We start from the raw sequence: 24,150 nt of genomic DNA, 5'->3' as shown, positions 1-24,150 counted from the left end.
ATAAACAATGTTAAGGGGCATGTGCACTTAAGAAATTAGTTTATGAAACTTAAATCATGACCTCTGGTTCTGCTGATTTTTTTGTAATGGAAAAGATTTGTCGTTGACTTTGGATCATTAAAACCTTTCAAGTATCTGAAGGTCTGTATCATATCACCCCTGCTCCTCCTTTCCTCCAGGGTGTACATATTTAGATTCTTCAATCTCTCCTCATAAGTATGGACATATGTACATACATTCTGTAGAGTGGTGAGTGATTGTATGAGGAGAAAAAAGCGAAAAAACAGGATTGTTCATTTTTGGTATGTATTACCAACTATATAGTAAATAAAGAATGTTATTAATGTTATCTGGCTAAGTCTGGGGCACTCAGAGTGGTGAGATTTTTAAATACTGGCATTTGTCCGACTAAGTATCAAATTTATCTGGACAAAAGCACTGAATATGGACCTTCATGTGTTTTGCGGCCTCCAGACCTGCTTTACAGAACATGTGAAATTTTTTGTTTCTTAGTGTGTGTAGGGATCTGTCTTATTTCTAAGAAAATATTTATCAAGAGAGTTTCATTGCTTTGTTTTTAAATTTGAATAAGCAGCTGAGTTTCTCTCATTTAATAATAGTAAGATGCCACAGTATTAGAAAGACTGATGTGAGCTCTCAAACTATAAAGGACAACTGCAGGATACAGGGAGGTAACTACAGCTGCACATGCTCAGTAGAGCATGCTGAAAACTAGAATTTCTGAGATTAAAGCTCTGTGTGGGCTCTATTGGATCATATCACCCATGTGTGAGGACTGCCATCTTGCTTGTCCTCTGAGAAACCAGATTAACAAATCCAGAACTGAATGCTAGAGTGGAAGTAGAAGGACTTTAGTATGAAAACGATACTAGAGCCACAGGAAAAAATAAATTCCTTTTACATTCAAAGAATGGACAACTCATGATAGCTAAGATTCCCTCTTCTCCCAGGGGGTTGCAAGTGCACTCTCTGCAGAATATCCTGCGTTGGCTGCCTAAGAAACAGAAAGCTAGTCTCAAGAATCAAACCTAGATGTCTCACACGGTAACATTCAGCACTGCCAATGCCACTGGGCTGAAGTGGATGGTGGAAACGAGGAGACCCAAACTTAAATTCCATTTCTGCTATTGAGACTTGTGGCTGTGAGCAAGTCACTATCTTCCATTCAATCAGGTATTTATTTGGATTCCATGCTCTCTAGGACAAGAACTCATTGTACCTGAACACAATATGCTTGAGCAGCACTCTAGTTTAGGGTGCTATCTAAATGCCAAATAGTTACTGATGACAGATACTAGTGACTCCCTAGTGTCTGGAAGGTGATCCAAAATTGTCTCTCGGCTAATATCTGACAAATGTTTGTATGACTAGCCAAATGTACAGCTGAGGAAAGACATGAAAATCAGTTTGCACGGATATACTGCAACCACTGTTAAGGATTTGATAAAGCTAAATGTTGTACGTGCCAAGCAAAAAGGCAGGATAGGATGCTGGTAGTGTTGATCACATTTTGATCAACAAGTTGATCACTTCTGCTATACCTCGGTATATTAAAAAAATGCTAAATAAATAATAAAATTTTCCTATATGGGTGTATGTTGATGGCCCTATTAGGTATGCGCGCGGGATACAGAAAGTAAAATGTGCAGCCAAGCCACACATTTTACTTTCAGAAATTAGCGCCGACCCAAAGGTTGGCGCTAATTTCTTCCGGCACCGGGAAAGTGCACAGAAAAGCAATAAAAACTGCTTTTCTGTGCACCCTCCGACTTAATATCATAGCGATATTAAGTCGGAGGTCCCGAAGAGTAAAAAAAGTGTAAAAAAAAAAAAAAAAGTGAATTCAGCCCGCGGCTGTCGGGCCGAAAACTGGATGCTCAATTTTGACGGCGTCCGGTTTCCGAGCCCGTGGCTGTCAGCGGGCTCTAGAACAGACGCCGGCAAAAGTGAGCGTCGGCTGTCAAACCCGCTGACAGCCGCCGCTCCTTTTACCCGGATCTACCGCCGGACCTAATTTAAATACTGAATCGCGCGCTCTCCCGCAGACTTTACTGTATCGGCCTGAAATTGAGTTGTTTTATCTGACCATCTTGAGCATCCAGCCACCACAAGTGATTACAGGGAAATTGTTTAAGCAGATCTGCTGAAGCCCGAGTCAAGACTGGAAAAAATAAATGTAAGAAATAAACATATTGAACTATAATAAAAATCTCTCAAAGCAAGCATAAAATAGTAGGCCTGAGATGTTTAAAAACTGTAAAAAAAAAAAAAAAAAAAAAAAAAGGAAAATCCTTTACAATAGAAAAAAAAGAAAAAAAAAACCAAAGACAAAAACTCAAAAAGAGCAGGTAGATTAACAACTTCTACAGAAAAGACACTGAGGAGAAAGGGGAAGAACCTTTCTTCTGGCCTATCAAGCAGCCAAAAATTGAGCAGGCAGCATGCAAATTCTGAGAACATTTGAGAACTTGGGACTCTTCGTTATGCATCAGTTTACATTAGACTACTACAAGGTATACCAACTGTGAAACAATATCACCGATTTACTTATTTATGATGTTTTAAAGATACTGCTACCACACTGTCTAAATATTTGAGGAGCATTTTATAGGAATATGGTTCTTCAAGGTGCAAATACATCTATATAATTCCTCAATAAAGATTATTGAATCAAACTATAATAAGGTCAGATATCTGACAGAAATTACTGAATATGAATTCCTGAGCTCGTACTATGCTTTTCTTCATTCATTTTGCAAAATAAGCCCAAGTTACTTTATAAAGAAGGAGAAATTACTACTTACTTGATAATTTCCTTTTCTTTAGTACAGACAGGTGGGTCCAGAAATAGTGGGTTATGCAGCTCTGCCAGCAGATGGAGATGGAGCAAAGCTGAGATAATGGAATATATACCCCTGCACTGACATCAGCCTACCAGTAGTCTCTCAAAAGCCAACTGTGGACAAACTAACAAAAAGTGATTAACAACAAAACAATCACTCCAGTACATAGCCAACAGGAAACCACTGAGTTCAGACAAGGAGTGCAACAACACTAGTCTAGGGACTGGATTAACACTTACCAGTACTCCCTGAAACATACAGCCATGCAGCCAAGGGCGGGAAGGTGGATCCACCTGTCTGTACTAAAGAAACGGAAATTATCAGTTAAGTAGTAATTGCTCCTTTCTTGGCGTTCAGAAAGGTGGACCCAGAACCAGTGGGAGGTACCAAAGCTACTTCTGAACAGGGCAGAAGGATGCCCACGGTCCACTCAAATACCACAAGTGCGAAGGCTGCGTCCTGCCCAGGCCTGAACATCCAGGCGATAATGCCTGGAAAAAGTATGTAAAAAAAAGGACCATGTCGCAGCTCAGCAAATCTTGACAGCAGACAATCTAATCTCCACCCATGATACTGCCTGAGCCCTAGTAGAATGAGCCCTAACCTGACTAGGCAAAAGCTGCTCAGCATCCACATATGCAGCCATGACTACCTCCCTTAATCCAGCAGGCTATTCGCCCTGTTTACTCCCACTATGGAGTATAAACAGCCAGTCCTCTTCCTGAGAGGTTCAGAAACCTCCAAATAACTCAAAATATGCTTAACATCCAAGCATCGTAACAGGCGATATTCATCCGCATCTCTCTCTCTGTCCAGAGATGGCAGGGAAATTGATTAAAACAAAAATCCGAGACTATCTTTAGTAAAAAAAGACAGAACAGTACATATCTGTATCACTCCCAGAGTCACTCTCGGGAATGGCTCCCGGCAAGACAGTGCCTGCAGTTCGGAGATTCTTTTTTACAGAACAAACTGCCACAAGAAACACAGTTTTCAACATACGTAACCTTAAGGACAGGCTACGCAGTGGTCGGTAGATGGAACCCGCCAAGAAATCCAAAACTAGATTAGGACTCCACAAGGGTACTGTCAACCGCAGGGGAGGACGAATATGCTTCATACCTTTTAAGAAGCGAGCCATATCTGAATGAGCTGACAAGGGTCCACCATTCACCTGAACTCAAAAACAGCAGAGAGCAGCCACCTGCACTTTCAATGAATTAAGGGCCAAATCCTTTTTCAATCCATCCTGCAAAAACTCCAGAATGAGTGGGATCTTAACCGTACAAGGGAGGACCCCTCGATCCTCACACCAAGCTTCAAACATTCGCTAAACCCGCACAGACTGAAGTGGTGGAGAATTTTGCCACCGTACTATGAGCAAGAATTTCCGCGGTGGAAAACCCACACTTCAGCATCCGAGCCCTCTCAAGGGCCATACCATAAGACAAAATCAAGTCGGATCTTCATGAAGAACAGGGCCCTGTCACAGCAGATCCCTGTGAACTGGTAATCAGATAGGAGGGTCCACCAGGAGCCTTTGCAGATCTGCATACCATGGCCTCCTGAGCTAATCTGGTGCCACCAGAAGTAACATCCCTGTGTAACTCTCGATCCTCTGAATGATTCTGCCCAACGTGGGCCATGGGGGAAGGCATATAGGAGCTTGCCTACTGGCCACTCCTGTATGACGGCATCGATGCCCAAGGATTTTTGGTCTCTCCTGCGACTGAAAAAGCAAGAAACCTTTGCACTGTGAGATATCATCAAAAGGTCTAAATATGGGAGACCCCAGTGATCCGGTATTAGCTGAAATGCCTCGTTCAACAATTCCCATTCTCCTGGGTCCAGACTCTGTCTGCTGAGAAAGTTAGCTCTTACATTGTCTTTTCCTGCAATGTGGGAGACTGAGATCTCTTGAAGATGCACTTCCGCCCATTCTATGAGTTGGACTATTTCCTATGGCACTTGCTGGTTCTTGGTTCCTCCCTGGCAATTGATATAAGCTATTGTAGTAGCAATGTCCAACATTATCTGGACCGCTTGATCCTGCACTCGATCCATAAATCGCAAATACGCCAACCGGACAGCCCGGACTTCCAGGCGATCGATACTCCAGAGAGACTCTTCTGTACTCCAGCGCCCTCAACTCCTGACAGTGGGCCCTCCAACCCTGGAGCTCGCATCTGTTGTGAGTACTAGCCAGTCCGATGATCGTAGGAGAACCTTTTCCTTAGATGGTCGGCTTCCAAACATCACTGCAACTGTAAGACAATTTCCACCAAGGGCGAAGCCAAATCAAATAGTCTTGAGATTGAGGACTCCAATGAGCCAGCAGGGTGTGTTGAAGAGCACGCATATGTGCTCTCATCCATGGAACCACCTCTAGGGTGGTTGCCATCAATACAAGCACATGTAGATAAGGCCACACAGTCAGGTGAACTGATTCGGTCAATCGCATCTGTGTCAATTTCTGAATGCAGCTCTCCGGCAGGAACACCCTGCCTTGCTTCATATGTTGAAACAAACACCTAGGTAACTCCAGTGTTTGAGTTGACTGCAGCTTATTCTTGTCCAAGTTCACCACCCAGCTTAGTTCCTGCAATAAGGAGATCACCTTGCGTGAGACCTGAAGGCTCTCTTCCAAGCTTTTGGCACAAAACAGCCAATCGTCCAAGTATGGGTGAACAAGAATGCCATCCTTTCTTAACACTGCCACAAGCAACACCATAACTTTGGAAAAGGTCCTGGGTGGAGTGGCCAGACTGAAATGTAGTATCTGGAACTGATAGTGTTGCCCCAACACAGCAAAATGTAGAAATTGCTGATGCTCCAGTCAGATGGGAGTATGAAAGTATGCTTCTGAGAAATCCAGTGACATCAGAAATTCCCTCGACTGTACTGCCTTTATCACTGAGCGTAAGGTTTCCATGCAAAATCAAGTCACCCGCAAATGATGGTTGACTCCCTTGAGATCTAGGATAGAGCGATAGGAGCCTTCCTTCTTTGGCAGAACCAAGTAAATGGAATATCTGTCCATATTTTCTTGAGACTTGGGCATAAGGACTACAGCCTGCAGGCTGAGGAGTCTTGATAACATACACTTTCACTGCTTGTTTCTTCTGCAGAGAGTTGTACAGAGGCACCATGAAGATGTCCCGAGGAACAGTGAGAAACTCCAGAGAGTAACAGTCTTATCACCTCCAGCACCCATTGGTCTGAATTAATCTCGACCCACCTCCGATAAAATAGAGAGAGCAGGCCCTCTATCTCCTGTTCCTGGGAGTGGGTCAGCACACGTTCATTGAGTGGCTTGGGGGGGGGGGGGGCACACCACTACCTGAGCCTGTACCTCTTCTGAATTGGCTGGGACGAAAGGACAGAGACCTGCCCAAGGGCCGAGTCCTCTGACAAGCCGCTCCTCTATAGGGATGAAAACATGAAAACCCTCACACAACCTCTCGTGCCGAAGGAGTGTCATCATCTTCTTGTCCTCTGGCAGTCAAGGAACCCGGATCTCACCCCACTTATTAGCCATTTTCTCCAGCTCACTCCCAAACAAGAGCAATCCTTTAAAGGGCACATACTAGCGCATTCACTTTCAGAAAATGCACCTGCTCCCTCACAGTCAGATCCAAGGGGTGCAGCCCTTCCAAGGTTCGTTCCCCTTTAAAATTAGCTTCCGGGGCACGCTATTCAAGATCAATGAATTCTTGAATAGCCTCCATAATAGGAAAGAAACACAAAGCTTTACGCAAAGAAGTGAAAATGGGATCTTTCTTTGGCTCAGACACAGAATCAGCCTCCAGTACTCACAGCATATGGGAAATCAGAGCTGGTAACTCATCTCTAAGAAAGAAACGTAACAAATCTTTATGGCTCCAGCCCCGGAGGAATTTCCCCATCCTCCAAGGAATGAGGATCAGTTTAATCATCCATGTCGTCCATGTCCCTATTGGAGTGACCCGTAGCAGACCTAAGCTTACTAAGACGCTTACCCGCAACACCAGGTGCAGGGGATCGGCAGACTGTGATGCTGAATCGCTGTTAACTGGGGCCAATGACTGCACTTGAAGGAAAGACTGCAGCCCTTGAAAAAATTCCACCTAAGAAAAGGTAGACTGATCCAGAGCAAAACCAGGGGGTGTTGGTACCATGCACACTGAACTTCCTTTCCCCGCTAAGGAACCAGTTAGGGAAGTACCAATTCCAAGCGAGCTCTCTGGCAACTTTTTCCATTCCCAAAACCAGCTGGGAAGGACAGAGCTTAGCAAAATCAGACAGAGACAAGTCTCCTTGAACCTCTAAACAGTGCTGACACAATCAGAGAGAATGCCAGGCTGAGATGGCCGAATATGGCACGCAGCACACATGGCAAGGCGCTTAGGCTTTTTTGCCATAATAAATCACACATTCTAAACTGTCTGAGAAGAGTGCACACCCAGTTGAGCTCATCGCTTGAAAAGGACTGGACAACCCAAAATTTAGGCATCTAAAAATCAGGCGCCCAATATAACCGATCACCTGGGCACCCAATTTCTCGTGTGTCTAACTTTTAGGTGCCCTGAAGCGCACACACCACTGTGTGTCCAACCATGCACCTCCAGGCGCACTTCCAAGCACTCAGGAAAGCGTCCTATGCGCCCAACTGTGCATCCAGCTAGGTGCACTATTAGACACAGCCAGGATTTCCAGCTGGGCGTTCAGAACAAACAGATGTCCTGAAGAGAGCAGACTTACACGCTGTGGAAAAGCACACGAATACTGTTGCAGCCTACTACACGGTATACTTCAGAGCCTGAAAGCGGAGCCTAGCCCAAAAGACTGCTCAACCTACCAGGCTGCCCGAGTTCCCTAGAGGTGGGAATGGACATTGGCCCAGCACACCGAGCTTGGAGACAGGGGGGGAGAGGAATCCCTAAACCAACTCCCCCTCTTCCACTTCATTTTTTGTTTTGTTTTATTAATGTACCTTCACTGCCGAGCTCAGCTACCTGTACCCGCTTGCCTTTCAGCTGTTTTTTTTTGTTTTTTTTTTTACATCTAAGTCCATGCTGGAAAAACCAGCTACCGGACCAAGGCATTCACCTGAGAGAGAATCCACTGAAATCATGTCAGGAAATCTTGACTGAGGGAGGAACTGTAATGTATCACCACAGGAGAACGGGGCAATAAACTTCTATCCTTCTTTCTTCTTCTATTAAACTTCAATGCAATCCCCAGTAAGAACATAAGAACATAAGAAAATGCCATACTGGGTCAGACCAAGGATCCATCAAGCCCAGCATCCTGTTTCCAACAGTGGCCAATCCAGGCCATAAGAGCCTGGCAAGTACCCAAAAACTAAGTCTATTCCATGTAACCATTGCTAATGGCAGTGGCTATTCTCTAAGTGAACTTAATAGCAGGTAATGGACTTCTCCTCCAAGAACGTATCCAATCCTTTTTTAAACACAGCTATACTAACTGCACTAACCACATCCTCTGGCAACAAATTCCAGAGTTTAATTGTGCGTTGAGTAAAAAAGAACTTTCTCCGATTAGTTTTAAATGTGCCCCATGCTAACTTCATGGAGTGGCCCCTAGTCTTTCTATTATCCGAAAGAGTAAATAACCGATTCACATCTACCCGTTCTAGACCTCTCATAATTTTAAACATCTCTATTATATCCCCCCTGAGCCGTCTCTTCTCCAAGCAGAAAAGTACTAACCTCTTTAGTCTTTCCTCATAGGGGAGCTGTTCCATTCCCCTTATTTTGGTAGCCCTTCTCTGTACCTTCTCCATCGCAATTATATCTTTTTTTGAGATGCGGCGACCAGAATTGTACACAGTATTCAAGGTGCGGTCTCACCATGGAGCGATACAGAGGCATTATGACATTTTCCGTTTTATTCACCATTCTCTTTCTAATAATTCTCAACATTCTGTTTGCTTTTTTGACTGCCGCAGCTCACTGAACCGAAGATTTCAATGTGTTATCCACTATGACACCTAGATCTCTTTCTTGGGTTGTAGCACCTAATATGGAACCCAACATTTTGTAATTATAGCATGGATTATTTTTCCCTATATGCATCACCTTGCACTTATCCACATTAAATTTCATCTGCCATTTGGATGCCCAATTTTCCAGTCTCACAAGTCTTCCTGCAATTTATCATAATCTGCTTGTGATTTAACTACTCTGAACAATTTTGTGTCATCTGCAAATTTGATTATCTCACTCGTCGTATTTCTTTACAGATCATTTATAAATATATTGAAAAGTAAGGGTCCCAATACAGATCCCTGAGGCACTCCACTGCCCACTCCCTTCCACTGAGAAAAATGTCCATTTAATCCTACTCTCTGTTTCCTGTCTTTTAGCCAGTTTGCAATCCACAAAAGGACATCGCCACCTATCCCATGACTTTTTACTTTTCCTAGAAGCCTCTCATGAGGAACTTTGTCAAATGCCTTCTGAAAATCCAAATACACGACATCTACCGGTTCACTTTTATCTACATGTATATTAACTCCTTCAAAAAAGTGAAGCAGATTTGTGAGGCAAGACTTGCCTTGGGTAAAGCCATGCTGACTGTTCCATTAAACCATGTATTTCTATATGTTCTGTTATTTTGATATTTAGAACACTTTCCACTATTTTTCCTGGCACTGAAGTCAGGCTAACTGGTCTGTAGTTTCCCGGATCGCCCCTGGATAACTGACCCCAACTCGGAACTCCCCCATCCTGGGCTCAACAGTTAACGCCTTCTGAAAATCCAGGTATAATACATCTACCGGTTCACCTTTATCCACATGTTTATTAACTCCTTCAAAAAAGTGAAGCAGATTTGTGAGGCAAGACTTGCCCTGGGTAAAGCCATGCTGACTGTTCCATTAAACCATGTCTTTCTATATGTTCTGTGATTTTGATGTGTAGAACACTTTCCACTATTTTTCCTGGCACTGAAGTCAGGCTAACTGGTCTGCAGTTTCCCGGATCGCCCCTGGAGCCCTTTTCAAATATTGGGGTTAGGTTTGCTATCCTCCAGTCTTCAGGTACAATGGATGATTTTAATGATAGGTTACAAATTTTTACTAATAGGTCTGAAATTTCATTTTTTAGTTCCTTCCGAACTCTGGGGTGTATACCATCCGGTCCAGGTGATTTACTACTCTTCAGTTTGTCAATCAGGCCTACCACATCTTCTAGGTTCACCATGATTTGATTCAGTCCATCTGAATCATTACCCATGAAAACCTTCTCCATTACGGGTACCTCCCCAACATCCTCTTCAGTAAACACCGACGCAAAGAAATCATTTAATCTTTCCACAATGGCCTTATCTTCTCTAAGTGCCCCTTTAACCCCTCGATCATCTAACGGTCCAACTGACTCCCTCACAGGCTTTCTGCTTCAGATATATTTTAAAAAGTTTTTACTGTGAGTTTTTGCCTCTACAGCCAACTTCTTTTCAAATTCTCTCTTAGCCTGTCTTATCAATGTCTTACATTTAACTTGCCAACATTTATGCTTTACCCTATTTCCTTCTGTTGGATCATTCTTCCAATTTTTGAATGAAGATCTTTTGGCTAAAATAGCTTCTTTCACCTCCCCTTTTAGCCATGCCGGTAATCGTTTTGCCTTCTTTCCACTTTTCTTAATTTATTTATTATTTATTTAAAAGTTTTTTATATACCGCACATGAGATCACTTACGTGTCCGTCTAAGCGGTTTAATGTGAGGAATACATCTAGACTGTGCTTCTAGAATGGTATTTTTTAACAATGACCACGCCTCTTAGACATTTTTTTTTTTTACTTTTGTAGCTGCTCCTTTCAGTTTTTTTCTAACAATTTTTCTCATTTTATCAAAGTTTCCCTTTTGAAAGTTTAGCACGAGAGCCTTGGATTTGCACACTGTTCCTCTTCCAGTCATTAAATCAAATTTGATCATATTATGATCACTATTGCCAAGTGGCCCCACCACTGTTACCTATCTCACCAAGTCCTGTGCTCCACTGAGAATTAGATCTAAAATTGCTCCCTCTCTCGTCAGTTCCTGAACCAATTGCTCCATAAAGCTATCATTTATTCCATCCAGGAACGTTTTCTCTCTAGCGTGTCCCGATGATACATTTACCCAGTCAATATTAGGGTAATTGAAATCTCCATTACTGCACTACCAATTTGGTTAGCTTCCCTAATTTCTCTTAGCATTTCACTGTCCGTCTCACCATCTTGACCAGGTGGACGGTAGTATACCCCTATTACTATAGTCTTCCCCGACACATAAGGGATTTCTACCCATAAAGATTCAATTTTGTATTTAGTCTCATGCATGATTTTTATCCTGTTGCCATCCCGGACATAAAGCGCCACACCTCCTCCCGGGTGCTCCTCTCTGTCAGAGATGCATGTCCACCATCTGCTGGGGACGGAGAATACGGAGAGGCTAATGTCAGTGCAGGTGTATATATACTGTGACGTCAGCTTTGCTCCATCTCCAACTGCGGCAGAGGTGCATAACCCACTGGTTCTGGATCCACCTGTCTGAATGCTAAGAAAGAAGATATTTCAAGCTATCTACTAGATGCTATGTTTTAATATATGTACATTTATTTTAACAAAGAAACCTGGATAAACTGTCAGATGTGCTGGAATAAAACAGCAAGCAGAATGGTGGACAGTTTACAGTGGCATAAAAGCTATTTTCAGATTGTTCAGCATATAAATACACAAGGCAAGCAATATTTGTATCAGCCTTCACCATTTCCATTCTTTGCTGACATCACACGTGCTTTCTAAAGACTCCAAAATGGAACAGAGCTGGAGGGCATGTTCTTATTAGGCTCAAGCTCTCCATTCTACTCATCTAGGGGCTGACCAAGCACATGCACTCACATCCTGGTCCCAAAGGTATTGTGCTGGAACAATCTGTCTGAGTTAAGTTGTCGCAGATCACAAACCAAGCTAAGTGTGAGCAATTTCAAAGCTGTCTGCTAAAAATAAAGCAAAAAATTCATGCCAGTGGGATAAATCCATTCATTTTGTCACAGTTATTTAATATGCCATACATGTAAATGCTGAAAAAAATGTACACTAAAAAGTTCCTATTTACTGAGATTTTTATTCCACCAATTGCCAGATTGTTCTGGGAGAATTACAGCAAATTAATAATACAGTTAAAATGACAATTATATGACTACAATTATAATCAACTTTTCAAAGACATGGTATCTCCCAGAGACAGTCCTCCCTACAATACAAGCTTTTCTTATTTATCTTGTTTTAAATTGTAATTATGTACCCTGTAGGGCACCTTGGATAAGGGTGCCACCTAAATACTTAAAATACACAGAGGCCACCTGCTGCCATGAGTCTCATTTTGTATAGTTTACTTGCAGAAAACCACTTCCCTAATTCTTAATGTTCGTCCAATAAGAATTCACATTCCACACCACAGGAGATTAAAGTAATATTAACGATAACACAGATAAATTGCAGATTTAATTCAATACTTAATAGCCTGACCATAATTCAGAAACATAAGAACTACATAACTGCCATGCTTAAAAGTGCACAATCAAAACATTCATCTAAAAATCTTTTACACTATTTCTGGTAAAACTGTGAAAGTAAAGAGTTTGCTGGATTTTTTTAAAAAATAGAATAAATCACATTTTTCTAATTTAGCAAAAATTGGGCAATGATGTGAAACTGTTTTAAACAAACAATATAGAGGTGGACCAAAAAACCATAATGCAAAACCAATCCTACAATCTTGGCATTTTCTCGTGGGCAGAGTTTATTGGATTGTGATCGCAGATCATGATAAGACCAATAAATCTCCAGAGTCTTGAGAGAATGACATAGTCCCAAACAAATCCACTCTACAGAAAAATCCCTGGATTGATATTTGGATTAATATTTATGATTTTTCAATTCCTTGCACTTTGTCTCTTTTGGGTATTTGCAGTGGTCCAAGAGTTTACCATCAGAGAGGTGCCACTGTTGGTACGCTGCCTGTATGAGATTACATTTCTGTGTGTTTGAATTCCTTGGCAATATGGAAACAAACACTTACCAGTACCGGAACTTTGAACCCAAAGTAAAATAATGTGCAAAAAAGTTCTTCTGAGGTGGCAGTGGTCTGTCCAAGCGGAAGAACGTATGATGTTCTACACAAGCTTTCCACAGATTCTTACAAGCTCGATAATTTACCATATTGAATCCTAGCAATGTTTCTCTAGATTCATGCTGAAAGCCAAAAAACACAAGAAAATGTCTTGAAAATACAATTTTTTAAAATCTTCTCTCTTTTAATATATGTAATTTGCAAAAACATTAAAATTACTGGTAAGCTGCTTAATGAATTTCACTAACATTTTCCCCTCATAGTTAAGGCCAAAGGTTCAATTTAGCAGCATATTACATTAAAAGACTCATTTTGATTTGGTACTACATATTTACTATTTTCTAAAAGTATTACAAACTACAATACCCTCAACCTTTGAGAGCAGATCTATAATCATAATTGTTTGAATCATATCAATCATGCTGGGTACAGAAGCAATTAAAACCTATAAGAGAGAATGAAAAGGCCTGCCAGTCTCACTCTGCTTTCTTTCTCTGCTACCATGGCCAAAAATGGTTATATTTGGAAACACAATCAGAGAAATAAATGTGCTTCTGTTCTTAATTACACACTGAAATATAAAGCAATGCTGGGAGTGGGGGCTGGGGTGGAAGAGAGGGTTTTCATCTAATGAGATTGCATGAGTGTTTGACACTCTTCTCCACTGGGAAATTTACCTTATTTCCACATGAAGTGGAATGAAATCTGGCTCATTCATTACATATGAAAGAAGAAGTTTTCCCCAAGAATTAAGGTTGTTTAAAAAAAAAAAAAAAAGGGCAAAGGTTACAACACAAATCTTCACAAACAATCACGATTCCAGCTGCTCAGGAAATTAGTATAATTAGTTATATAACTAAAGTCCTTCGTTTTCAGTTTAAACCGATTGTCACCCAGATATTCCAGGATTTTTCCCCAAAGGTGACATTTGGTTTGAACAGATATTCACCCTAATCTTAGGATGATTAAAAAGCTGCTCCAGAGCTGCAGATGCAGCATTTCAAGACCTCCAGCCACTGCTGGAAGCCAGTGTGGGCCAAAGCACATGCTGTTTCAAGTCCCACTCTCCCTCCAGTGCCACCTATGCCATGTTTCAAGTCCTGCCTCCTCACCTCTCAAGCAGCCCCTGTCCACCAAGGTCTTTGGCCCTGTATAAATGCAGATGTGTGCAATGTTGCAGAGCGAGGGAGCCACAGTAAGTAGGAGAGAGAGAGAGAGGGTGTGAAAGAGTGAGAGAGACCGAGACCTAACCAGCTGGATTTTCAGCACTGACACAAAGAACATGCATGAGGTACATTTGCATACCCTGGATCTCCAATGTATGCAAATCTATCTCATGCATATTCATTATGCACATCCTGAAAACTGGACTGGTTAGGTGTGCCTCCAGGAGAAGGCTGGGAAACAATGCCCTAGATCACTCCCATACATGCAGGCGATTTAACATCTAGCTGCACCTAGGAGGAATTCCATTCAAGAGAGGCCATCTAAGGAAAATTTGGGTATACAATACCCAGAATGTCAACAGCCACGTAAGAGACATAAGAAAAACAGAAAGAGGTAAGGAGAAACCAGAGTGGATACGTATGAGAGGGGAAATTGTGAACAAATAAAACTTGGGTGAGAGGAGAAGAAAATATGAAACTTCGCTGCCTCGGCTTGCCTTGGACCCCCCCCTTTCACTGTCTCACTCATTCCTACACAGTAATAACCCTGTTTCCTCACTGAGAATAAGTGTGATATGCCCCTCCAAAAACTTCAAGCAAACTGGTGGCTCAGCCTTGGCATCTCTGAAGGCAACCAAGGACATTTGCAAAATACCACTTCCTGCCTTCATGGTTAACATTCTGCAATGTATAAAAATATATTTTCCATGTACAATTTCATTTAGATGCTTTTACAAATTGCTCTTACATTCACCACTGAACAATTTCTAGTATTATACATTTGCTTGGGGAAGAAGGTAAAGAAACAAACAATGAAATACAACAATTTAAGAGCTAACTGGCCTAGAGACAATTTTTCCATTTCTGAAAAGAAAACATTAGGGTTACTAAAAGAAATACTGAACAAGATCTTCTTTGGGAGCAAGAATAAAGCAAAAAAAAAAATAATAATAATAGCGTTAGTTCTTAAAGCTGCAGTCATACCAAAATCTAAAAACGTTGCTATCTCATTTTTCACAGCATTTCCCTTCCTTTTTGGATGTTTTAGCTTATAATTTTCATTTTTCCAATAGTTCAAAGATACAAATCTTTCATGTTGAGCAAAGAGTGTATGACATTTACCAAAATCTCTTAAACAGAGGTCAGTCTTCAGCTGTCTATGCTATGTTTATATTTTAGGTATATCAGAGTGACATTACTACAGGCTTCCAATAACAACCAGCCACCTCTAAGTGTAAGATTTTTCATCACCAGAGGACTGCTATTCCATACACAGCAGAAGTAATGCAAATTAAATGTCACTACTAAATTTTTATGAAAGACATTACATTAAATGTGCGAAAGGTCAAAGGCATACATTTGTGAATGCTTACTATTATGTGGAACAAATCCCACCATGGAACTTCCCTAACATCTTCTGTAATGGAATGGGTGCCTTATTCCTGTGTGACTGTAGTACAAGATGCAAAACAGAAGATCTGTAAAGCTCACATTGTAAAGTTGCTTACCTGTAACAGGTGTTCTCTGAAGACAGCAGTTCAAAAACCACTTGAGGGTCATGTGACTGCACATGGTGCTAAGCAGAATGACATTTCCATAGTTTTCTCTATTTCAGTAGTGTCTTTAGCTGTCAGATTCATGTAGGGCTTGCTTCAATTGAAGCCTCCTGATGTGTGTCATGGGACATCAACATGATTTTAATCCAGCTGATGAAAGCCCATTTTAAGCCACTAAATTCTCGTGAGCTCCAGTATCTGAGCAGGAAGATCATGTTCTCAGGGGCAGTACCATCCGCCTGCAGAATCAGTGAATCTGTGGAATCTGTTGCCAGAGGATGTGGTCAAAGCGACTAGCATAGTGGGGTTTAAAAGGGGTTTGGACAAGTTCCTAGAGGAAAAGGCCATAACATGTTATTAGCCAGGGAGACTAAAGAAAACTATTGCTAAAACCAGGAGTGAGTGACAGGAATTAGGCCTACTTTATGGGATCTTCCAGTTAATTGCAACCTGGATTGGCCACTGTTAGAGATCGACGGACCTTGGTCTGAATCAGCATACATGTATGCTCATATGAGCTCTAGGTCCCAGTGACTTATCTACATTACACTAGGTTTCTTCATAATAGGATGGTGGCCTCGCACAAATCCCAACTTCCTGCCTAAAGTAGTATCAAGCTTCCAACAGACCTCACAATGTGGTGAGAAAACACACAATTTCTAAGTCTTATGTCCTTCTTCCAAAGCAATCTACAGGTACTTTTTGGACCTTTTTCTCCATGCTTGAAGAGATGGGAGGAGAAAGGACTTGGATTTGTATGGAAGACATGGTCTGGGGAACAAATTAACACATTTGAACAGCTGGTTAAAAAAAAATAAATTACAAAATGCCTGCAGACACAGGTGAACTACTTGCGAATTCCAGAATCCCTGAAGAGCAAAAAAAACACAAAAAACCAGAGGATAGACTCCAAGGATACTGAACATGGTTGGGCTAAGATTATTTGATAACAAGAAGCCAGGTAGAACTATAGCTTCAATACATTGAAGACTTAAGTGAGTCTAGGTGACACCGCAAGGGTGTTATCTGTAACTTCTAAATGGCATGAGTAGCTTTCGGTATAGCTGAAGGAGGACTAGGATGCATTGTGAATCGAGGCTCAAAGCATAACAATATGCCAGATGCACTCAGATCTAACATTTGTCTCCTTCATAGGATAGAGAGGCAACCATCCTTTTTCTTCATATTTAACGCAAAAGCTGAATCTCATTGCTGGTGAACCTGTCCTCTGGCGGCTGCTTTCTGGACTATTGTATTCTGCACAGTCACAAAAACAGTAGGATTTCCAGGTCATCTATCCCAGCAACAGGTGTTGCTGGGATACTGGGGTGAAGAAGCGTCCTCAAAAGACGTTATGATGTTGATTTCTTAGATGCTTCTTGAGGCCAGTTCATCATTTTTGGTTCTGGAAGACATCTCTCCTCCTATTGCATCCTGGTAAAAATTACTGTTTGAGATGGCTCGAATAGAAAAGTTCACTTATTCCCTAAAGGGAGAATCAAATAGTTGTGACTAGATTTGAGGGCGGTTCTGGATTAATCCACACACGGGTAGGACGTATCATGTCAATCTAGCTGGCTGACCACCCACTAATCTTGCTTGGGTCCCTTAAACTTAAGAGTATATCTGTTTCAAGCAATATTGCTGCAATCTCATGTTTGGACATACATAGAGAGTTATTTTCAAAGGAATTTCTTCAGATAAAGTAATGTTTTACCTGCAGAAATGGCCCTTTAGAAAACCATGAGACCGATTTGTGTGTAAATTTACTTATATACAGACTGTATCCACGTATTTTTATGTACATAGGGGTGAGGCATTCCACAAGGTGGAGTCTCGGTGGGGTTGGGACTCACAGGTATACTTTTTCATTTTAAAAAACATATGCATAAATGCTCTTTGTAAAACTATACCCATCAAATAGCAGGTATAATTGTGTGCGCGTAGCTTTGCCAGGATAATTTTCAAAGCAAATAAGTCTACTATGAAAATTAGTGTAATTTATGCACACATTTTCTGGCTAATGTCACAACATTACCCCCATAGTATTTCCTTATACCTTGTGCAAGATGTGAACCTCACCATGTTAACATTGCCTGTTTCTGTCTGGGTTATAAATAAAGAATTTAAAAAACACAGTTTCCAATTGGGTAGTAGATGGCATCTCATTCTGCTATACCAGAGCAAGATTAAGCTTAAAGGGGTATGCCAAGGCCCACCATGTAATGGCCATGGAGATGTCTGTTGTTAATCTAAAGTCTACTTCCACTGAAGAGATCTACAAGTCTCCACAGTCCACGCATTCTTACCATATTGTGTAGACAAAGGCTCCCATCAGGATATAGTTTGCCCTGTTTATCCTTTGTGAGGGGTACAGCCCAAATCCCTCCCTTCTAGGACCCATTTTTATGATTTCATGTTATCTTCCAATTATGAATATTCCAAACAAATAAATAAATAAATAAAGAGAAATGTAATTTTGCTAACAAAAACCTCTCTCTTGCCTGTTGGCAAATGTTGTGCCCTTCCTCTTTTATGCTAAACACAAACCTATGGGGTAGATTTTAAAAGAAGTGTGCGAGGCCGACACGTGCGCGCGCTACCCGGCAGACGCACATGTACGTCCAATTTTATAACATGCGCGCGCAAATGTTATAAAATCCAGGGTCGGCGCGCACAAGGGGGTGCACAATTGTGCACCTTGCGCGTGCCGAGCCCGCTCCAAGCCGCGCTGCCTTCCCCTGTTCCCTCCCAGGCCACTCCGAAATTGGAGCAGCCTCGGAGGGAACTTCCCTACCTCCCACCCCACCTTCCCTTCCTTTCCCCTAGCTCCCCCGCCCTTTCCCCTCTACCTTTGATGACTTCTTTTTTCTATTTCAAAACTTGCGCAAATGGCCGCTGTGTCAGAGGCCTCTGGCCCCGGCCCCGGCCCCTCCCCAGGACTTACACGCGTCGCCAGGCCTTTTTAAAATAGGCCCGGCGCGCATAAGGCCGGTTACGCGCGTATCCGTTTGAAAATCCGGCCCTTAGTGAGTTCCATGTATGACTTGGTGAATCTGCTTGTCTTCAATGAATGGAACTTATATAGGAGAAATTTTCCATAGTCTGGAATATTAGGATGCTATGTACCAGACAGTAGAGGCATAATTTGATTTATAATGGTGACTACTACTTTTCTGGCAATGCAGAATGGTCTAGAAGGAAGATAAATATCACATACACAACTGATTTAAATCCCATTTGGTAGTGACAGCTGATACTTAATCCCATTCTGGCTGTATTGAGCCTCGATTACTAAGGAATGAATCAACCTTAATATTACAAATTCAACATGTTGCTGGAGATCTGGAGTCAATTCAAAGTCCAGCTTCTGCTTCTCGGGCCAGATGCTGTGAAGGCCACCTTAATGATTCCCAGGGAGAGGGCATCACAGCCAATGCACACCCAGTAAACAGACTCAGGATACATATGTACTAGGTTTTGCAAGGAAAAATGGTGTTAGTCTCTTGGCCAAAGAATGCCACTCCAATGGATGGGGTGGTTGTGGGGAGAGGGGAAAAGGGTTAAAAAGAAAACTTTAAGAAGAGAAACTCAAGGGAACATGATGCCATTATTAAGCAGAGGCTTGTGATGGAGTGACCCTATTTTTCCCCTTTAAACCTGTGCGAGACCAGGCATTCAGCCTGGTCCACCTTACATTTATTTATTTAACAGTTTTATATACTGACGTTCATTGGTGATATCACATCGGTGTACGTTAAACGCAAAATACGCTTGTGAGATGCTTGACAGAGAACATGGTAAATGAAAAACATAAAACATGTAAAACATATAATGCCTGGAACAAGAGGAAACATGCAGGACTATATATAATACTAGCGGACCCCTGCCACGCGTTGCAGTAGCTGAGTCAGATTCTTTTCCCTCCCTGCCCCTTCCCCTTGCTCATTTAGCTCAGTCACTCATCCTCTTCCCCCTTGGTCACTCCACCCCCGCTTCCCTCCCCTGTCCCCACTCCAACTCTGTCCCCTCACACTCACCTCTCCCCTCATTCTTCCTTCCCTGACAATTACCTCCCTCCTCATTCTCCCTCCCCTCACTGTCACCTCAGTGACTCCCCACCTGGTGAGGGCTGTTTTGTAACCTTTCGGAGATGGTGCACATTTTGTGTATGTGTTTGTGTGTGCCCTCCCCCTTTGCACCCCAAAGTAATCCCCACATAAACCTTGTGTTTATATAAGCCTCCCCCATCCTCCCTTCCCCCCCCCCAGGCCGGCGAAATAGACTAATCCACAAGAGTTGCAGAATCTCGAAACTGCCTCCTGGCCTCCTCTCCCCCCCCACCCCCTCTGAACATGGACGCAAGAACATCCCCCCACAGGCCCGACGATACCTTTAAAAAATGGTAGTTGGTGGAGCGGGCATTCGTTCCGGCTTGGAAGTATTGGCGCCGGGCCCTCGAGATGGAGCAATGGGAGCGGTCGTCTCGCTCAGATAGTAAAGGCGAAGGTGCGCCGGTTGCCAGTTCAGAAAATGGCGTCGACGGGCCCTCGCCCTTACTATGTCACATGGGCTACTGCCACTATTGGCGTTCCCGAGTGTCCTAGTAAGGGAAAGAGCCGTTGGCGCCATTTTGATTGCTGGCAGCAGACGGCTGTAGTGTATGCGATGTTTACCGGAGCGGTGTTGCTCCCCCCCCCCCCCCGCTGGAGCAGCTCAAATTATTCTGCAGTTTTCCGTGCATTCAGAGGGTGTGGGCAGTAAGTAGAAAAGTCATGGGTGTGGGGGGTGTGAGGAGGGTGTTTATGTGTGATTTCGTAGGGTGTGGGAATTGCAAACATGTGTCATGTTAGTGGCCTCCCGGTGTAGCATGTGGTATTTAGTGGGTTTTTGTGGGTTTTTTGGAGGGTGTGTGAAATAAGTACAATTGTCATGTGTGCGGGGGTGTGTGAGGAGTGTGGATTTGTGTCTGTTCGGAGGGTGTGTGAATTGCAAACATTGGTCACGTGTGTGTGAGGTGTGAGTGTTTGTGCAAGGTGTAAGAGCTTCCGCTTACGTCCACCAGATGTCGCTGTTTTGTGGAACCAAATTTTAAAACTTTTTTTTTTTTTACCAGCCCCCGGTGTGACATATATGTAATATAAGTGTAGAAGATCCTTGCCGTATGTGAGGTGAAACTCGTGTCCAAATTTGAACGAAATCGGTTAAGTGGTTGCTGAGATTAGCGATTTTGTACAAACTATTTAACATTTTTATTTATATAGATTTACAAGATAACTATATAATTACAAAATTAAATCCCATAGAGGAAGAGAGCTCTATGGGTGGGACTGTGCTGGGTAGGAGGAGGAGCTATGTGGGCGGGACCCTGCAGAGATGTTAAGAATGTGAGCCCAGCTGGGATCAGGTGGCCCCCACATCTCCAGGAGTAGGAGCTCCTGTCCCTCTCTGCTGAAAGTTTGTGAGTGCACTGTATTCAGGTAAGGCAGTCTACCATAATATTGTTTGCTGTTATAATAAAATTTGAAATTGCATTTTAAAGGGCTGGAATCAGTGTGGTTTTCTGCTCCAGCCTAGGTGATTTGCTCGGTCACTTCAAATATGGTGTCAGGTTGGGGATTTTTTCTAAGCTTGGCACAGGAAAAAAAAAGTCTCCAGGGAGATCTGTGAAAAAAAGTTTGTTTGTTGTTTGCCTCCAAACTTCTTCTTTGGCAGGCACAAGTGGCATTGGAGTGTGCATTAGAGCACTGAAGTAAAGCCTGCTGGCTCAAAGAAGAGCACAGAAAAAAAAAGTGAAACTGCTTTTAAAGCAGAGTGTGATCTGTGGGGCTTGGAGGGAAGCAGGTTTAGGTTTTGCTTTGCAGACTAAGGAGATAAGCTCCATCTGGAGATAGAACTTTAATATTCAGTAAAGTTAGTGCTGGTGACGCAGGTTTTTTTTCCCTTTCAAAGAGAAAAAAAACAAAAAACCTAAAGAAAGAGAAAAACATTGTGGCTGAAACATGGTGTGGCCCAGGCAGAAAGTGAAACCTGCTAGTAGGTGCACAGGGTGTAGCCTCCAGCAGTAAACAGGCTTTACACTAAGTACCAAAATTCAGCTGAGTGGAAGCTCGATGGGACTAAATATGCAAGCATTGATACAGAGCCTCCTAGAAGGGCAGAAGCAGCTGTAGGAGAGTCAAAGGCAGTTTCATTAGAGCTGCATAAAGCACCCGCTTTCCTGCAATAAGAATAAAAAGAAACAGGAAGCGGACAGAGTATATAACTGCCAGTCTAGTTAAAGTAAAACCAGACCTGGACTCAGTACAGCTGGAAGCAGAGAGTGTGCCACATCTACCCAAGTCAGCTGTCTGCTCTACCTTGAAAAGGGACACTGCTTCAGAGGAAGTTGGAAGTAGCAAGCCAGCTCACATCAGACCACATTCCGACTGGCAAGAGCCCACAGAAAATGATGTGATGGGACAAGAGAGTGCCATGAGGAACCTGATGATCCAGGAAGCACACTGGACACCGGTTATGGTCTGCCTTACAGAGATAAAGATGGAAGCAGAGGCTGCACCGCAGCTGACTGAGTCACCTGTCTGCAGCTCGACCATTTAGAGGGACTTATCTCCAGAGAGTTGAAAGCAGCAACAGGGCTGAAGTCAAAAGAGATCCTGAGCGGCAAGAGCCTGCTGAGGAGAGTTCAACAGAGCAGGAGGTGTGCAAGAGGAATGATCCTTCAGTGACTGAAATGGAAAAATCAGAAAGCTTTTAGTGGAGCTTCAAAGTCGGGCCTGGAGAAGGCAAAGCAGACTACTTAGAAAGGGGCAATATAGAATGGGCTACTGGATGCAGCACTGATTGGCCTTTGGAAGGCAGTGCAGAAGATGCATGTACTACAGAGAGATAAGTTTTGACTGACTATGCATAAGCTTTGACTGACTGTCTTAACTTACATATGCTAAAATACATAGGAGTAGATATTTAAAAGCCATTTAGATTGATAATCGGCATGTTGATATCCAGTTATAATTTAGCCGGATATAAAAGGGAAGTGCTCCGGGGGAGGGGGTCCCTGATATTCGGCTAACTTAGCCAAATGTCTGTTATATCCAGTTAAATTATCTCATAAATTTAGACCTGCTGGAAGCAGGTATAGAATTATCCAGCCTTGTGGGACCATATAACTTTAGACTTGACCAGATATATTCAAAAAAGAATATCTGGTTAAGTGAGTTTCCTTAAAAAAAATAAAAATAAAAATAAAAAAAAAAAAATCGCAGCCTGTCCCCTGTCTCCCTCCCATCCCAGTTGCAAAGGCCCTACAGAACCTAACTCCCCCCCCCCCTCCAATAAAATGGCCCATTTAATCTAAATAAGAATTTATGTTGGGAGTCCGTCCCCCCCCCCCCCCCCGCTCAGACTTCCTCATATTTGGAAATGGTAAAATTTGCAGCCTCATGATTCTCCCCCCAACCTTCTCCCCTTCCCCCTTTATTTCCAATTGGTTCTCCAGGATCGCGGCAGCCTGCCACAGCGATACAGGACCCATACTTCTGTTTAAAGTTATCCGGCTATAGTTAGTCGGATAACTTGTCCACTAAACTTCCTACTGAATATGGACCCCACAGAAAATAGGAGAGAATGTTCAATACATATGAAACAAAAGAAGAGTCTCAAGCAACAGTTTACCATTACGAAAGAACTTTGTGTCAAGTAGTACGATTGCACTTTTAATGTACGTAGGGGTAATTTTATATTCCCATGTTATAACAATTTTCAAAGCAACTGCATAAATGCACTTAAAATTACACACAAATAGGTGTAATTTTACACTCATATTGGCCAGGCAATTTTAAAAGGGTCATTTCTACAGATAAAGCAAGTTTGCTTACTTTAAATGGGGTTCTCCGTAGACAGCAGGATGCATTATCCATGACATGTGGGTGATGTTATTCTATAGTGCCGAATCGACCCATCTCTCTAGCTCAGTACAGCATGTGCGGGAATTCCTGTGTGCATGCTGTCTCATGAGCCCCTTATTCAATTGTAGAGCTCAGCTTTAGCTAAATAGTTGATTCTCCAAGGAGGTGGGCAAGTATTAAGCATGGCTAATTCATCCTGCTGCTGTCTACAGAGAACCCCATTTATGGTAAGCAAACTTGCTTTGTCCATCAACAAGCAGGGCCGAGTTAACCATGACATATGGGGAGTCCCAAACTGAGGGTTGTATGGCGGAGCACTCAATGAATAAGGAACTCGGACCCCCCTCCTGTGAAGGGTGGAATGTTGGGTAAATAGGCTGCACAAAACTGCTTGCTCAAAGTTACTGTCACTTCTTGAGAGATTGTCCAGATATAGTAGTGGGATGTGAAGCCTTGAACTGACAGCTACTTTGCAGCTTTGTGAGCCTCTGAAGTAGCCATAGTTCTTACTTGAGGAGCCGTGACAGTTTGTCATC

At 42.6% G+C, this 24,150-nt stretch overlaps 1 protein-coding gene across 1 annotated transcript in view; it reads right to left on the bottom strand.

Moving 5' to 3' along the window:
• PTPN4 (protein tyrosine phosphatase non-receptor type 4) overlaps positions 1–24,150 on the bottom strand; it is a 685,809-nt gene that overhangs the window by 267,660 nt on the left and 393,999 nt on the right. The window contains exon 12 of the mRNA XM_029605153.1: positions 12,935–13,107. Within this exon, the coding sequence (XP_029461013.1) occupies positions 12,935–13,107 (173 nt within the window). The remainder of the gene's footprint in view (positions 1–12,934; positions 13,108–24,150) is intronic.

Source organism: Rhinatrema bivittatum, chromosome 6, assembly GCF_901001135.1.
Source record: "Rhinatrema bivittatum chromosome 6, aRhiBiv1.1, whole genome shotgun sequence".
In the NCBI taxonomy this organism is placed as follows: domain Eukaryota; kingdom Metazoa; phylum Chordata; class Amphibia; order Gymnophiona; family Rhinatrematidae; genus Rhinatrema; species Rhinatrema bivittatum.
The sequence above is the reverse complement of the archived record's forward strand: the minus strand, read 5'-3'. Positions and strand labels throughout refer to the sequence as shown.